Source organism: Aquarana catesbeiana, linkage group LG01, assembly GCF_042186555.1.
Source record: "Aquarana catesbeiana isolate 2022-GZ linkage group LG01, ASM4218655v1, whole genome shotgun sequence".
Classification (NCBI taxonomy): domain Eukaryota; kingdom Metazoa; phylum Chordata; class Amphibia; order Anura; family Ranidae; genus Aquarana; species Aquarana catesbeiana.
Window position 1 is genome coordinate 508375705 of NC_133324.1, and position 18314 is coordinate 508394018.

An 18314-nucleotide genomic window follows, 5' to 3' on the forward strand; every position below is an offset into this window, starting at 1 on the left:
CCCTCAGGGCCAAGCGAGCTGCCCGAATATCTAGAATATATATATGGGCAAGGTAATTTCTGACCGGGACCATTTCCCTTGGACAGTTGCCTCTTCCAGGACTGCTCCCCAACCCGAAAGGCTGGCATCTGTTGTTACCACTTTCCAGGTAACTGGTAGGAAGGATTTTCCTTTCTGCAGATTCTTGGTCATCAACCACCAACTGAGGCTCTGACGCACCTTTGGAGACAAACGCATTGGGAAATCTAGAGCTTGGACCTTCTTTTTCCAAGCCGATAGGATAATGTTTTGCAGCAGTCTCGAATGAAACTGAGCATAAGGAATGGCCTCGAATGAAGCCACCATTTTTCTCAACAACCTCATGTGAAGTCGAATAGAAGGATTCTTCTTTGCCTTGACTACCTAAATCAGCTCCCTTATGGCACTGATCTTTGCCTGGGGTAAGAATACCCTCTTCTAGGCTGTATCTATGATCAGACCCAAGTATTCCAATCTCCTTGATGGTTTTAAGGAAGATTTCTCTAGGTTGAGAATCCAACCTAGGTATTCCAGAGCAGATCGTCTAGGTACGCTAAAATCTTGAGCCCTTAATCTGGCTAGAGGAGGGGCCAGAACCTTTCTAAATACTCGAGGAGCAGTAGCTAGTCCGAAAGGCAGAGCTACAAACTGAAAATGAAGATTTTCTATCTCGAACCGTAAATAATTCTGGTGAGCAGGGGAAATCGGCACCTGGAGGTATGCATCCTTGATGTCAATTGACGCCAGAAGTTCTCCACCTTGTAGGCTGGAGACTACTGATCGGATTGACTCCATGCGAAAAGAGCGGATATTCAAATACCGGTTTAGATCTTTGAGATCTAGAATGGGTCAAACATCTCCATTTGGTTTTGGTACCGTGAAAAGATTTGAATAAAATCCCAATCCCTGCTCTTCCACGGGGACCACCGATATCACCTTTTGAGTCAAAAGATGGTCCAATGCTTGAAAGAGAGACTTCTTTTTCTCTGGATCCCTGGGGATGTTTGATCTGAGAAAATGAGGAGACGGGGACTCTCGGAACTCTAGTTTGTACACTAGAGAAATTGGGGAAGCCACCCATTTGTCTTGACACTCTTCCTGCCAGACCCTTGAGAACTGCAGAAGTCTTCCCCCCGGTCGAGCGAGCGGGGGCACCCCTTCATAAGGAGGCTTTACTATTTTGATTTGTAGGTTTCCTTCCCCAGGACCCCTTTTGTCCCTGGGGTTGACCTTGAGGTTTACCTCTTTAATTTGACGGTGGAGGCCGTCAAGACTGCCTGGAGGCTGATGTTTCTGGCACTGGAGAAGAGGCTCGTTTAAACGAAATACACTTACTCCTTTTCCTAACTGGCAAAAGGGTACTTTTCCCATTAGAAATTCTTTGGATGTACTCATCCAGATCATCCCCAAACAGCCGTTCACCGCGAAAAGGAAAACTAGCCAGGAGCTTTTTGGCTGACCAATTTTTCAACCATAGTATTCTATGCACATGCACCAGCCCAAGCGTAAGGCATGAGGCCTGGAAAACAGAATTTCTCATAGCGTCCTATTGCAAAACATAATGCCCCTGGTAGCTCGGCCAAATCTTGGGCCTGCTGATCAGGAATAATATTGAGCACCTGTTTAAACTGGTCTCTCAAGGATTGACATACACCAATTGCTGCCAGCGTAGGCTGAGTCACTGAACCTGCCAGAGAAAAAGTGTTTAATAGGAATTCCAACTTCTTATCCGTTGGATCCCTAAGCATTTGAGCATTGTCTACCAAACAAGTCAAACTTTTATTCATAGAGGATATAGCAGTGTCAATTGCTGGCATCTCCCATTTTTTATTAAACTTTTCCTGTATAGGATAAAGTGTTGAAAACTTTTTAGGAGGATAAAAATGCTTATCTGGGTGATCCCACTCAGAATACATAAGCTTTTCCAGCAAAGAATGGATAGGAAAGGCATGCACAGCTTGGGGAGGCTTTAGCAAACCCAAACAAGAAGTAGGCTTATCAACCGACTCAGTTAACGGTAGCATAAAATGTGGAGCGGACCAATTCAATAAGAGATTGTACCATCAATCTTTCAGACTGTGAACCCGATCCTTCTGCATTTGACCCCTCAGAAGAGGAGTCATCAGCCTCTTCCCGGTCCCCTGAGAAAAACTAATCTCCCGCCCCCGGTTCCTTGGTTTGAGGGTCCTGGGTAAAGGAAGGGGACCTGTCGTGCTTAGTCCCACTCTGGGATGCGATTAAAGCCGCTAACCTCTGTTCCAATCCTAAAATGGTTGAGGAAAAAACTTCAGTAACAGACAGGGGCTGCAGTGTTGGAAACAGTTGCAGCACCTGATGTCCCTGATGGCTCACTCTGACCAGCCACTTCAGATCTCTCAGGGGAGGATGCCATATTAGAGATGATTTTAGGCTTTTTTGAGCTTGGAGTTGTCCCTCTTGAGCCCTTTTTTGGGGTATTTCTACCCCCCTTCTGACCATAGCCTGATGCAAAAATGCAGAGGTACTACCAGAAGAAATCGCATCCACTGCTTGAACAAATAGTCCAGCAACTGCCGCTACTATTTAACGCTCAGCCTGATGCTTTTAGTAAATGTGCCAAGGGAATGCCTGTGTCACCAACCTCTTACATGACCCTTTTTGCTCGTGTCCCTCTGACAGCTGCAGCCAGCAAAAAAATTGAGCTTTTAAAACACACTCCCGCGCTGGACGTTGCCGCATGCCAACGCCACGCTAAGCCCGGCATATGTGTGTGTGCGGGGGGGGGTTGGGGTTGAGGAGACCCCGTAATCAAACCGTCGTGCAGGGGTGGTAAAAAACGGAGCGGCATCGCCAATCGTTCTGGCTTCCCCCTATTCAGGGAGAGGGGGGAGCTTTGTCCAGGTGGAGGGTGTTTTTTTTAAGAAAATCCCCCCCCAATCTTACCGGAGGTCTGGGTTGCTCGCTGGAGGGAATCTGCAGCTTCTGCCGAGACAGCGTGATCTTTGGAGAAAGCATGACAAGGTACGTGCTCTATACAGCCCCCAGTGGTGAATTTTAGGCATGACAACATTCATAATTCATAAGAAACGTAAAAATTCCTTAGAAATCTCCACTTACCTTTCCCGCCACAGCAATTTCTGTGGTGAAACCAACAGACCCAATCATCACCTCTCAAGGTGTACTCCGTTTAAAAACCTTCAGGAACAGGGACCCCTATTTATTGGGGGATCCACACTCCTGGACCCATAAAAGACCCTGCCAGAAAAACCTTATGACTGAAAAAAACAAAAAGTACTGGATCCCGGGGTCCAGCTCTCTAAAAAGAGAAGCGTTACGGGCTAAACCTCATTTCTTCCGCCACAAGGCCCGGGTACCATTCAATTTAGACTAAAGAGACACTTTGAATGGATCTGGCTGCATAGCTGGCCCCAGCAAGGATTGCTCCAGTGGAGCTCAGCACAGCACATCTTTACTCGTGACCAACAACTAAGACACTGACGAAAAAACTGAGGTACTCCTAGTAGTGGGAGGGATCATATAGGGAGTGGACTTCCTGTCTTAGGGTGTGCCATTGTCCATCACCTGAAGGTGGCCTATAACTCACATAGTAATTACTATGGCTCTGTGTCCCATGATGTACGATTAAGAAAAAACTTTCCAAAATTGAACAAAATTGCTTGGGTTACTTTTTGTCTACTAGAAAGAATTGTGTTTACCACCCTGTCCAAGAGCCCCTTAGACTTCAGGAGGCTTTCTTCAGATACCAAGCTGACAATTTTAGAGTCAGTATTTCTGGTAATAGAACTCGGCCCTGGGACAGCAGATCCTTCCTCTCGGGCAGCATAAGGGGGGCTCCTTTGTCAGGCGTAACAGCGTAGAAAACCACGGCCTCTTTGGCCAATACGGGACCACTAGTATGATTGTGGTACGCTCTTGAACAAACTTCCTCGGGACCAGAGGAATAAGTTTGAATGGGGGAAGGCGTAACAAATGGGAAAAGCCCACATCTGGGCCAAGGCATCTATCCCCTTGGCCCCTACTTCTCTTTCTGGCGAGAAGTACACCGCTACCTTGGCATTTGATTTGTTGGCGAACAAATCCACCTCTGGGAGTCCCCATTTCTCTACCATTAGCTGGAAGATCTCCCAGTTTAGTGACCATTCTGACTCACACTTGGTGTCAGCTCAGAAAGTCCGCCAGGTGGTTGTCCACTCCTTTGAGATGGACTGCGGATAATGACTTCAGGTTTCTCTCCGCCCAAAAAAAATGGCACTTGGTAGTCTGTTTAAGGACAGACATCTTGTTCCCCCTTGCTTGTTAAATAAGAAACTACTACCACACTGTCCAAGAGGACTTGTACGTGGTGACGTTTCAGCTCCCTGGCAAATGCCTTTAGCGCTTCCCAGATCGCTTGTAACTCCCTCCAGTTGGCTGATCTTTGGGACTGCACTTTCTCCCAGCGGCCTTGGGCTACTCTTGACCCCCAGTGGGCCCCCCCAGCCTCAAGCACTGGCATCCGTGGTGGTGGGGACGGACACTGGAAGAGACCATAATAGACCCTGCACAAGGTTCTCTTCGTCCCACCACCACCACAGAGACCTCAGAGAGCTCCGTCCCAGCTTTTCAGGATATTGGCCTGGAGACACCTGAAATGGGCCCTTGCCCATGGTGCTGCAGGGATTGTTGCTGCCAGGAAACCCAGACCAGATATAGCTGAGCGGAGGGGGACACTGCCAATTGTTTTGAAAAAAAGCTGCAGTCGCCTTCACCTTTTCTACCTTCGCCTCTGTGAGATAAATCTTCTGCGTCACTGAGTTCACCAAGAAGCCTAAGTACTGTAAGACCTGTGTTGGGGTTAGGTTCGACTTCTCCCTGTTTATCAACCACCCCAGTTTTTTTTAGAAAGGAAATGGCCACCCACAGATCTCCTTGTAATTGGAGCACGGAGGGTGCAAAAAATAAAAGGTCATCTAAGTATGGGGATGACTGATATCCCTTTCAGCCTCAGGGGGGCCAGTGCCTCCGCCAGGATTTTCGTAAAAATCCTGGGAGATGGGGACAGGCCGAATGGTAGGGCCCTGAATTAAAAATGTCAGACCTGCCTTCCACACTGGATTGCCACCCTCAAAATATTTTGAGATTCCTCGTGGATCAGGACATGTAAATAGGTATCCCTCAGATCGAGGGAGGCCATGAAGCAATCTGGGGGAAGAATTGACTTCACCGAAAAGATTGTTTCCATCTGAAACTTCTTGTAGGTCACCAGTTGTTTAGCGACTTCAAATTCAATATTAGGCAGAATTTGCTACTTACTACAAAAACGTGAGTAGAAACTGTGGTTTACTTCTTGCTGTGGCAATTGGATAAGAACCTGCTGGTCTATCAATACGCCAATTTGTGACAACAGGGCTGTCTTCTGAGGATCCCTGGGAGGCGTGGTTACGAATGTCCTTGCCCTTATACTGAATCCGATAGCGTTCCCTGACTATCCTCAGTATAAATGTATTTGGGGTAGTCTTTTCCCAACGTGGGAGGAACTGCCCCAATCTCCCTCCCACGGGAACCAAATCACTGGGATTTGGTGGTTTTCTTAATAGAGGAAAACAGGACACCTTTCTTTTTTCCCCTTCCCCACTGTTTTTTAGAGGTTGACCATTTAGAGGTCTGTCCCTGTGACGGCCCTTGCCTTTGGGGATGAAAAAAAACGTTTCTCCGGGGCTTTCTTACTTCTAATAGGAAAAGCTTTTTTCTTGTCTGCAGTACAGTCTAGAACTTTTTCTAGATCCTGCCCAAACAAGAGGTCTCCTTCAAATGGGATGCCACACAGCCTAACCTTTGAGGCCGGGTCCCCCGACCAGGATTTTAACCATAAAGCCCTGCAAGAGGAATTTATAAGGGCAGCGGTCTTTGCCGATAGCTTGACTGACTCAGCAGATGCGTCTGCCTTATAACCTGCCACTTTGTGCAGCATGGGAAGAGAATCAAGAATTTCCTTCCTGGAGGTCCCACTTTCCAAATGGCCCTGTAATTGGTCCAGCCAGACCTCCAAATTATGAGCCACTATTGTTGTAGCCATTGCCGGTTTTAGATTTGTCATGGCTACTTCCCATGACCTTTTCAGCAGTACCTCCCATCCTCTTGTCCATGGGTTCCCCAAGGACACCCATGTCCTCAAAGGCGAGGTCCGTTGATTTGGTGCACTGGGAAAAGGCTGCGTCCAAATACAGGCGGAATCTTCACTGAATCTTCACTGAAAGGGAATCTCCTCTTCAAATTTTTTGTAAAAAATAGTTTTTTCTCCGGTTTCACCCACTCTTTTATAGAGTCCACCAGTGCACTGTGTACCGGAAATACCCTGTTTTGGTTTTCTTTCATGGTCTGATACATCTGGTCATGTAGGGACAAGGAGGCCTGCTCTTCTTTGATCTCTAGCGTCTCGTAGATCAACTCCAATAAGGCATCCACCTCCTCGAGTGAGAGCCTGTATCTGGATGAACTTGTCCCTTGGCTAGGAATATCTTTGGATGATGCCGTCTCTCTTGGCTCATCCAAAGAATCTGATTTTTCTCTCCCCCTGATTCGTCACCCTCCTCTGGGGCTGAAGCGGTGAAGCGGGGGGGGGGGGGGGGGGGGGACTGCGGCTGGTAGTTTTGGGGTTTCAAGGTTTGCCAGCATCGAATTAATGGCCTTCATTTCCTTTTGAACACCAGAAATCAATTCCTTGTATGTCCCTGTTGCCTCCTTGTAAACCAATTTATCAATGCAGGGTTTACAAAGGGGCTTATTCCACCCTTCCTTAACCACTTGCCCACCAGGCCAATTCTGAAATTTCTCTCCTACATGTAAATATCATAATTTTTTTGCTAGAAAATTACACAGAACACCCAAACATTATATATGTTTTTTTTTTGCAGAGACCCTAGAGAATACAATGGCGGTCATTGCAACTTCTTATCTCGCACAGTATTTGAGCAGCAATTTTTCAAACGCTTTTTTTTTTTTGGAAAAAAAAAACAGTTTCATGCTTTAAAAAAAAAAAAAAAAAAAAAAAAAAAAAAAAAAAAAAAAAAAAAACACAGTAAAGTTAGCCCAGTTTTTTTGCATAATGCGAAAGATGAAGTTGCGGCGAGTAAATAGATACCTAACATGTTACGCTTTAAAATTGCACACGCTCATGGAATGGCGCCAAACTTCGGTACATAAAAATCCCCATAGGCGATGCTTTAACATTTTTTACTGGTTACATGTTTTGAGTTACAGAGGAGGTCTAGGGCTAGAATTATTGCTCTCGCTCTAACCTTCGCGGCGACACCTCACATGTGTGGTTTCAATACCGTTCGCATATGTGGGCGGGACTTATGTATGCGTTCGCTTCTGTGTGTGAGCACACGGGGACAGGGGCACTTTAAAAATTTTTTTTTTTTTTATTGTTAATTTTACTTAAAAAATTTTAATTTGACGCTTTAAAAAAAAAAAATTTTGATCACTTTTATTCCTATTACAAGGAATGTAAACATCCCTTGTAATAGGAATGTGGCATGACAGGACCGCTTTACAGTGAGATATGGGGTCAATAAGACCCCATATCTCACCTCTAAGCTTGAGGATCCCTGATGAAGTCACGTGATAACGTAACGCGTAGGGAGTGGCCGGAGGTTGAATAATACCGGAAGTGACGTGAGAACGGCGTCCAAACGCCATATGATTTGTTTTATGCTTGTTTTCTAATTTATTAATGTAAGAGTCCAGCCTATTTTACTAATAAAATTATATTTTAACTATAAACATAATACACTATTGGAGTTCTCTATCTCTCCCATCCCTTCCCACTTCTCCCCTCTCTCTGTGAGTACGAGACTGTATGAGGACGTGGATGTGAAGTATCCATTCAGGTTTAACACTAAGTGGAACGGAGGACCCCCTGGTGGTGAATGTTGGAGTAGCGGAACTGATTCCTGTACATTATCTTATGCTGAGATTTCAAGTTATTAAGGTGAGGGTTCTGTGAGCTCATTTATGGGATCGTATACCTCTTGCCTTTTTGCTGTGTAGTCTATCTAAACGCATTTTGAAGAAACTTCTTTTTTGGACATTTATTGAAAAATGCTGGATTAAGAGACAATCACCACATTGAATTTAATGCCCCTGGATTGTTACACTAATTCACTGATTAATTACCTTACACTATATTATTATCCCAACTTATTGGGCACCATTTGCACACTGTTTATTTACCTTATTTATTGGGCTTTATTATTGCTGTAGCGCGGTATCATTATATGATTTTAAATATCTGAACGATGCCTGTAGCTGCAGGCATCATTTATATATACCACCACAAAGCCCAGGACGTCTTTAGACGTCCATCCGTCAGCAAGTGGTTAAATTTGTTCGTACATGACGGACACCTCTTCTTCCCCCCTGACCTTTCCGGTTCTTTGGGCTGAGCCCGAGACAAGAGAAGGAGAGAAGAGAAGGGAGGCAAAAGGAAGGGAAAGAACAAAAAGACAAGCTGCCGTCAGGAAAAAAAACCTTAGCCAATCAGTGGGTGTATACCTTCACCAACAGCTATGTGCACCCCCTCCAGCCGCTGACAGGATTCACGTGACAAAAAAAAGGGCCACATTTGAACCGTCATGGCTCCGGCATCCACGCTCGCCGCGTGACCCGGAAGTGGTGCGCTGGAAGTCCCCGCCCTCCTCCTGCAACCTCAGGCCAGAACTCAAGGCCTACACCTGCCCCCCACAGGACTCACACCGGGATACCATAATATCCGGCCAGCCATGCGGGGAACGCCAGCCCTCCCCGTGCTATACTGGAGGACGACGCCAGTACCAGCTTCTCTGCAGCCTGACCGGGGGACCCAGATGCCTGCCACCTTTCCAAACTACTTTGCAGACCTCCTTCCCCTTCTCCCATAGGCAGCTCCTAGGCTCAGGGGAAGGGGAGCTCTATCGAGCCTCCTCCTCCGGTGGAGGATACACAAAGACTGAGGAAGAGGGAGGGAAGCTGCCCTTTAAGGATCTGAATGTTTGTTTCCTGCCTCCGGAGGTGGAGCCTATCTCTCTAGTGCTGTCCTAGAAAGACGACTAGAGAAACATTCACTCATGGTTATTGTTTGGCTGAAGCCATTTATTATCAACTGTGTTTACTCTTTTTAAATCATAATGACAACAGAAACTACCCAAATGACCCTGATCAAAAGTTTATATACCCTGGTGATTTTGGCCTGATAACATGCACACAAGTTGACGCAAAGGGGTTTGAATGGCTATTAACGGTAACCATCCTCAGCTGTGATCTGATTGCTTGTAGTTAGTGTGTGTGTGTGTAAAAGGTCAATGAGTTTCTGGACTCCCGACAGACCCTTGTATCTTTCATCCAGTGCTGCACTGATGTTTCTGGATTCTGAGTCATGGGGAAAGCAAAAGAATTGTCAAAGGATCTGCGGGAAAAGGTAGTTGAACTGTATAAAACAGGAAAGGGATATAAAAAGATATCCAAGGAATTGGGAATGCCAAGCGGCAGTGTTCAAACTCTAATCAAGTGGAAAACTAGGGGCTCTGTTGAAACCAAACCACGGTCAGGTAGACCAGCTAAAATTTCAGCCACAACTGCCAGGAAAATTGTTCGGGATGCAAAGAAAAACCCACAAATAACTTCAGGTGAAATACAGGACTCTCTGAAAACATGTGGTCTGGCTGTTTCAAGATGCACAATAAGGAGGCACTTTAACCACTTAAGGACCAGCCTCGTTTTGGATTTTAGGTGTTTACATGTTTAAAACAGGTTTTTCTGCTAGAAAATTACTTAGAACCCCCAAACATTATATATGGTTTTTCTTCTAACACCCTAGAGAATACAATGGCGGTCATTGCAATACTTTTTTTTGCACCGTATTTGCGCAGCGGTCTTATAAGCGCACTTTTTTTGGAAAAAATTCACTTTTTTGAATAAAAAAAATAAAACAACAGTAAAGTTATCCCAATTTTTTTTTATATTGTGAAATATAATGTTACGCCAAGTAAATTGATACCCAACATGTCATGCTTGAAAATTGCGCCCGCTCGTGGAATGGCGTCAAACTTTTACCCTCAAAAATCTCCATAGGCGACGTTTAAAAAATTCTACAGGTTGCATATTTTGCGCTACAGAGGAGGTCTAGGGCTAGAATTATTGCTCTCGCTCTACCGGTCGCTGTGATACCTCACATGTGTGGTTTGACCACCGTTTTCATATGCGGGCGCTACTCGCGTATGCGTTCGCTTCTGCACGCGAGCTCGTCGGGACAGGGGGGGTTTTTAAAAATTTTTTTTTTTATTTTTATTATTTATTTTAAAATATTTTATTTATTTTTACACTGTTTAAAAAAAAAAAAAAATTGTGTCACTTTTATTCCTATTACAAGGAATGTAAACATCCCTTGTAATAGAAAAAAGCATGGCAGGACCTCTTAAAATATGAGATCTGGGGACAAAAAGACCTCAGATCTCATATTTACACTAAAATGCAATAAAAAAAAAAAAAAAGTCATTTAGAAAAATGACATTTGAAAAAATATGCCTTTAAGAGGCGTGGACGGAAGTGACGTTTTGACGTTGCTTCCGCCCAGCAGTATCATGGAGACGAGTGAGCGCCATCTTGGCCTCACTCGTCTCCAGACACACCACGCAGAATGACGCGATTGCCTCCGCCGCTACCGACGGCTCCGGTAAGCGGCGGAGGGCACCGGATCGCGGCGGGAGGGGGGGGGGCCTCTACCGCCACCGATAAAAGTGATCTCGCGGCGAATCCGCCGCAGGGACCACTTTTATCTGAAAGCCGGCCGCTGCACGAAAACGGGGATACCGGGGTTATGGCAGCTAGCTGCTGCCATAACAACGATATCCCCGTTCAAACTTAGGACGTATATAGTCGTGCGGCGGTCGGGAAGTGGTTAAGAAAAATGGGCTGCATGGTCGAGTCGCCAGAAGAAAGCCATTACTACGCAAATGCCACAAAGTATCCCGCTTACAATACACCAAACAGCACAGAGACAAGCATCAAACCTTCTGGCACAAAGTCATTTGGAGTGATGAGACCAAAATTGAGCTTTTTGGCCACAACCAGAAACGCTACATTTGGAGAGTCAACAAGGCCTATGATGCACACTATTCCTACTGTGAAACACAGGAGGCAGAGTGCTGATGTGTTGGGGATGTGTGAGCTACTAAAGGCCCAGGAAATTTGGTCAAAATTGATGGCCCGATGAATGCAGTATGTTATCAAAAAATACTAATTTTGATAACACAATACTCATCCAGCCAGGAAGCTGCGCATGGGACATACTTGGACATTCCAACATGACAATGATCCAAAACACAAGGCCGGGTCAACCTGTCATTAGCTACAGCAGAATAAAGAACAAGAATTTACAGGATTTGGAAGCCTTTTGCCATGAGGAATGGGCAGCTTTACCATCTGAATAGATAAAGAGCCTCAGCCACAAATACCACAAAAGACTTTAAGCTGTCATTGATGTTAACCGCTTCAGCCCCAGACCATTTGCCTGGCCAAAGACCAGAGCACTTTTTGCGATTTGGCACTGCGACGCTTTAACTGACAATTGCGCGGTCGTGCAAAGTGGCTCCCAAACAAAATTGACGTCCTTTTTTCCCCCACAAATAGAGCTTTCTTTTGGTGGTATTTGATCACCTCTGCGGTTTTTATTTTTTGCGCTATAAAACAAAAAAAGAGCAACAATTTTGGAAAAAAAAAAAAACATTTTTTTTTACTTTTTGCTATAAGAAATATCCCCCCAAAAAATATAAAAAACGTTTTTTTCCCCAGTTTAGGTCGATACGTATTCTCCTACATATTTTTGGTATAAAAAAAAAAAAAAAAAAAAAACGCAACAAGCGTATATTGTTTGGTTTATGCAAAAGTTATAGCGTCTACAAAATAGGGGATAGGTTTGTGGCATTTTTAATAATAATTTTTTTTTTACTAGTAATGGCGGCGATCTGTGATTTTTATTGTGACTGCGACATTATGGCGGACACGTCGGACAATTTTGACACATTTTTGGGACCATTGGCATTAATACAGCCATCAGTGCGACTAAAAATGCACTGATTACTGTAAAAATGTCACTGGCAGTGAACGGGTTAAAACTAGGGGCAGTGAAGGGGTTAATGTGTGTCCTAGTTTGTGTTCTAACTGAAGGGGGATGGGGACTGTGCAGGGAAACTGACAGATCGCTGTTCATACTCTGTATGAACAATCTGTCAGTTCTCTGCTCAGAGAACCAGAAACTGTGGGTTTAGACACAGTTCCGGGTTCTCCGTGTGCCCTGAGCGATCGTGGGAGCCCGGCGGTGATCGAGACTGCCGGGCACCCGGGGAGCGAGCGGGAGGGGCGCGCGCGCCTGCGCCCCCTAGTGGCTGTCTATGTTACCGACGTTACATAATGGCAATTCGCGCAGCCGAGCCATGTTGCCGCAGTACAACTACGGCGGCTGGTCGGCAAGCGGTTAAAGGGGGCAATACATGGCAGTCAGAACTGGGGTATTGAAACTTCTGATCAGGGTAATTTGGGTAGTTTGTTGTGATGATTTAAAAAGAGTAAAAACAGTTGATTGATAATAAATGGCTTCAGCCAAACACTAACCATGAGTAAAAGAAAAGTGTATTCTCAAAAAAATGGCCAAGAAATCAAATTCTGCCGGGGTATGTAAACTTATGAGCACAACTGTATATCCAATAAAGTCAAATTTCTTCATAAATGAAGGCCAAAATGTATTGTATACATGCCTTTGGTAAAAACCAAACTGCGCTTTTGGGGACAGTAGTATAGTTCTGATCGTGATCAAGATACTGATCCGTACAGACACTATACTAGTAATGGTGGTGATCAGCAACTTATAATGTGGCAGGCAATCTAGCGCTAACTGCCACTGGCTGGGAGGGACACTGACTGACAAGGACGTCACTAGTGACACTAATACAGTGATACTACTGTACATTGTACTGGCTAGGAAGGAGTGGACATTGAGGCACAATCAAGGGGTTAACTGTATGCCTAACAAGGGTAATGTGTGTTGCTTTTACTAACAGATCTATCTGCTTCTCCCTGAATTTAGAGTTGATTTCAGGAAGAAGAAACAGACAGATCGCTGTGCACAGTTTGTCAACACAGAACTCTGTGCTGTGATTAGCCACAGCTGATCAGCAGGTTTCAGCCACAATCATTGTCCAATCACGTCATGGGTTAACAGGGACTGCACGCACGTGCAGAACATCTACTGTGAGCCGATCAGCAAGTGGTTAAAACTGACTTCAGGGTATAAACAAACACACACAAAAGAATACATAGAAGAATATAAAAAAAAAAAAAAAAAAAAAAAAAAAAAAAAAAAGGTATAGAAAAGAATCACACACCCCCCCTTAAAATAATCACATTGTAGTGGTAATATCCTGTTATGGGGATATATCTCTGCAGCAGGGACTGGAGCACTTGTCAGGATAGAACGAAGAATGGATGGGGCAAAATACCATCAAATGCTTAAGGAAAATCTGCTGCCCTCTGTCAGAAAGTTGTCAGTCAATGGGAAGGTTTACCTTCCAACATAACGATGACCCAATGCACACAGCAAAATTGACCACACAGTGGTTGAAGGAGAAAAGGGTGAATTTCCTTGCATGACCTAGTCAGAGCCCAGACTTAAACCCCATTGAAAATCTGTGGAATGACTTGAAGACTGCAGTCCACAAATGGTCACCATCAAATTTAAATGAACTTGAGAAGTTCTGCAAAAAAAAAAAAAAAAGGAATGGCATGTCTGACATGTTGGTGTTCTAAATTTCACTTGGATGTTGTAAGTTGCACTAGTAAATACAGCTGGATAAAACAAAAACATTGTCCGTCTTAATTGCAGGCTGCGAGCAACAAAACGTGATTCTTTTCTGTACCCACTATATATACAGCATAGCCGGCTACCACAGAATAAGGTTGTATCCATACCTGAACTGCAAAATATGAAAGGCCAAGGTATGCTGCAATGCACAGAGCTAAGAGAAGATCAAAAATTGCTGGCTTCACCCTAAAAAGGTATAATGACCAGTTACTACTTTATTTTTTGGTTATGCAATGTCTAAACATTTCAAATACCCCATATCCCCATCATACATTAAAGGATTTGATAAACATTACACGTTTGTGACTTTGCTTTGAACTCAACCATAAAACACCAAAAAGATTATAGATATTAAAAATAAATGATTAAATTAATGAAAGACCTAACTAGCTCCCTCAAAAGGAATGTACTCCAAAGTTCTGACCCATATGGTTTTATTATGAACTATAGACTTCTCTATCACCGAGAAATACAAACAGCTTACCCTGGTGCTACCCTAAATAACCCTGAATGGGTGCCTTCCCCACCACACATCACCTGACTTTTCCATCTACCTGCTTACTTTCCAAACTTTAAACCTGGCCATACTTGGAACTAAATTTGGCCGCTTCAGTGGGGAACGGCAGAATTTCAATCTATGAATTGACACTCTGGTTGAACAAAAGTTGATCTAAATCAAAAATTTCTGCTTGATCAGCACTGCATGCTGTAGACTGAAGTAATGATCTGTGTATTCTGACAGCAGGGAAGACTCCCTGCTGTCGGAAAACAAAGACACAGCGGGGAGGATTCCCCTAGCCACCTTGAATGTGTGGCTGGGGCAATCGGGTCCATTTTTTTTCCATTCAACCAACTGGTTGAACGAAAATACTGACCTATGGCCTGCCTAACAATATTTTCTACTTTCTCTCTGCTCTCTCTCACCCCACTCCAATGCTCACATCCCCAATTTTTCCCACTTATCCTGGCTCCCTCTGTCTGGCACTCCTTTCTACTCTCTCTCTACAACCCCCAAGGCTTACGTAGACACCCTCCCATCTTAACCTGGCCCAATATAAGATCAATCCTTATTCTTTCCCCCTTTCATCCCGAGTTCCCTATGCCTCCTGCCCCATCCACAATAGCAGCTCCCTACACTTACTGCTATCCAGTTCGCTATAAAAAAAAAAAAATTAACTCCAGGAACGTAATGGCTTTGCTTTCATATAATCTTAGCCAGGTTTACACTGCCACCAATCCTGTCACTGGAATTTCTTTAAACCGCTAGGTTTTTACTATAAAGTAAAACCTGTATCACAGTTATTTCTAGAGACTGTATACATTGTATTGTTTCCTGATTTTTTTTTGCCTTTTTAGAAAATAAAAGATGCATTAAAAGAAATAAGAACCCAAATGGCTTTGACAAATCTTCAATTATAAACAAGAGGCTCACCGGTATGCATTCATGGTTTGCTTCAGCTGGTCATAAAACACAAATTCAGGGTCTCTGCCGAAAAAGAATTAAAAACTTGATAAATATGTGCGGTCCATATTTTAGGTTACTATTTAAATATTTAGAATATACACAGTATCTCTCAAAAGTGAATACACCCCTTACATTTTTGTAAATATTTGATTATATAATTTCATCTGAAAACACTGAAGAAATGACACTTTGCTACAATGTAAAGTAGTGAGTGTACAGCTTATATAACAGTGTAAATTTGCTGTCCCCTCAAAATAACTCAAAGTAAAACTTAATTAATGTCACAAAACGACACTTTATTCATGTGTTGCACTGTGGGACAGTGACATGTGATCCTGTCCTGTACAGTGTGATAAAATGCAGCATGTCTGCATTTTATTGCAGCTCATTGCACAGCACCTCCAAGGTGCATTGGAGTGTGAAAAGGACACACAGAAAACAATTGTTTTCAGTTTGTCCTTGTAGTGACCTACATTCAACCAGTGCGGTAAAAAACAGGTCACTGCACTATATGTGAACAGGGCCTTACACTCAACAAAGCTTGCCAAAAGTGGGCTGAACAAAAGAATAGTAAGCAAGTTCCACCATTTTAGCTAAACAGCATTGATGGGAGTAAATCAGCACTGCTAGCTTCTGTATTCACACAGCCTCAGCATCTGCAAGTATCCGAATGCTAGAACAGTGACTAAATCTGTTAGCTGATAATTTTACAACCAGCTCAATCATTTTTGAACCAACTTTTATTGAGCCAGGTGATATCAACAGGGATATCCATGGCTCGAATATCTATTTCTGCTGAAATTTGAGCAGTGGGTTGCTAGATTAAATTCAGACAAGGACCCCACAATTATATTTTAAGTGATGACAGAATTACTATAAACACAAAAAATGGATTCTCAAAGGCATGCAGAGATTAGAGATAACCAGCAAAACTAATCCGTTTCTTACCTTTTGTCTGTCATAACACAACCATACTTCTTACCTTTTGTCAGCCTTCACATGATAAAGTTTCACATCCTTCAAGTATCGGCTCATATAATACTCCAGAGTGCTGATTACAGTGTTCTCTTTATCTACTAGCTGTGCAGCCCGTGGCTGACTGGTCAACCACTGCATCAGTGCATCTAACTGTTCCTTCTGGACTTGCTGCAAGGAAAACACAAGCAACTTTCTATTGACATAATTCAAAGTACACTGCATGCAATATTTGTTTATTTTAAAAGTACACTCGACATATTTTGCTGAATGTAAACAAGCAATTATCATTTGCTGAATAAAGAAGTTTTGTTTTAATCCATGCTGGAGTGCCGCCCCTTTCTTCATTTATCTACACTAGTTGCGGCCTGGGCTGGCACCCAGATGGTTCCAGCATATGTGGATTTCACTACGGGTTGCTTGGAGCGGTGCGTACACTGTCTCTTTACACCCAGACCCAAGCCTGATTTACAGGCAGCTTGCAAGGTGGAAGCCAGAAACCTGGCAAGCCCTTAGAGAGGTCTTCAGCATGAAGGTACACCCCCCCCTTTTCCAAGCAGGGAGATAGTAACCAATTCTTGCAGGTCCTTGGAAAGTTTACCTTTCATGGAATTAGGTACTGAGTGTGCCCCTTAAGGTTCACTGGCAAATCCCCAGGCGCTCTTCTTCAGCTGCTCCCCTTCTACTTCCCTGTGCCACGGCACAGATTAAGAGATCCTGCCTCTGGGGTCTCTTCAACCTATGGAGTCTGGCTCTGCTTCCTGTGTCAGTGTGACCTCTGGAACTTTGTCCCTGCCTGGCCACCAACCTCTTCCTGTGGGGTATGTAAGGTCATTGGCTGTATAGCGTATGCCTTTGGTGGAAGGAACCACAGCATGGTAAACTCCAACACCTTAGACTGGTAATTACCTGTCACTCATCTTCTGCTGGAATCTTAGGTGTGAAGGGACATTCTTCTCAGAGGCATCTCTTTCGCCCATTTCTTCTAGGTCTACCATAGCCCCTTACTCTGCAGTTGCTGATCTAGTTCCTAAGAAGATCGATGTTTCTGCCCCTATTAATCGGGTAGTTCTTGGCTTGGTTACTCAGTTTCCCCATGAAAAGGCTGAAAAGACGTCTCTATCTCTGTGGGGGCTCCTCTCTGTAACGAATAGTCTGCAGAGCCGCATTAAAAACTTGCAGAACAGGTGTTTCCTCTTTGTTGGTTAGGTCTCCCGGTCTAGCAACGTGTTGGTGTTGAGAGGTACTCTGGTTCCTGTGTCGCACAGTGCCATGCATTCTGGTCTTATTTACACTGATCCCCTAAAGGGCAATCTCCTGCAGGCTAGTTCTTCCCAACTGGCAGCTTCTGGAAATGAGGGTGAGTTCCTTGCAACAGAGTGTATCTCAGACCCTGCTCTGTAGGTGGGCAGAACTAATCCCCTGCTGCACGTATCCTCTGGCCTTAATGACTTCTGGGGACCTGTCAAGCTTGGGTTAAATCTTTTTTTCAAGTCGGGCTGAGCAATGCTCAGCCATTCCCAGAAAGATGTGTATTCTAAGAATGAATACAAAGCTTTATCTGGAGATTGTGACATCAACAGCTTGAATCAGCCAGAGGAAGCTTATTCATTCATACTAAGCTTCCTGTGAATGGTTGAGCAGTGCTCAGCCTGACTCAATTTTATTTCGAGAATGGGACGTGAAGTCCCCATCCCACTGTCAGAACACAGTGCTGTATACTGTATGTAGCTGAGGCTGCATACAATTTATACAGCATACCCAGTAGACACATCTGTTAGTGAAGGAAATAGTTTGTAACATGGAGCTAGGCTTTAAATAAACATTACATTGTTATACTTTAACACTGATGATGTTAAACACTATGCTCGGGAAAAAATAATAAATTAATCTGCTTTTTAGGGGAAGACACAGATAATGTGTTGTGCCTAAAATTCTTACCATCTGCTGTGTGAAAATCTGTAAGTCAGCTGGAGCACCCTG

At 44.0% G+C, this 18314-nt stretch overlaps 1 protein-coding gene across 1 annotated transcript in view; it reads right to left on the reverse strand.

The window, feature by feature from the left end:
- The window catches only part of NCLN (nicalin), a 48108-nt gene that overhangs the window by 7403 nt on the left and 22391 nt on the right, over positions 1-18314 (reverse strand). The window contains exons 11-14 of the mRNA XM_073593757.1: positions 18273-18311; positions 16339-16502; positions 15324-15377; positions 13999-14077 (exon numbers count right to left, since the gene is read on the reverse strand). Coding sequence (XP_073449858.1) covers positions 13999-14077; positions 15324-15377; positions 16339-16502; positions 18273-18311 — 336 coding nt within the window. The remainder of the gene's footprint in view (positions 1-13998; positions 14078-15323; positions 15378-16338; positions 16503-18272; positions 18312-18314) is intronic.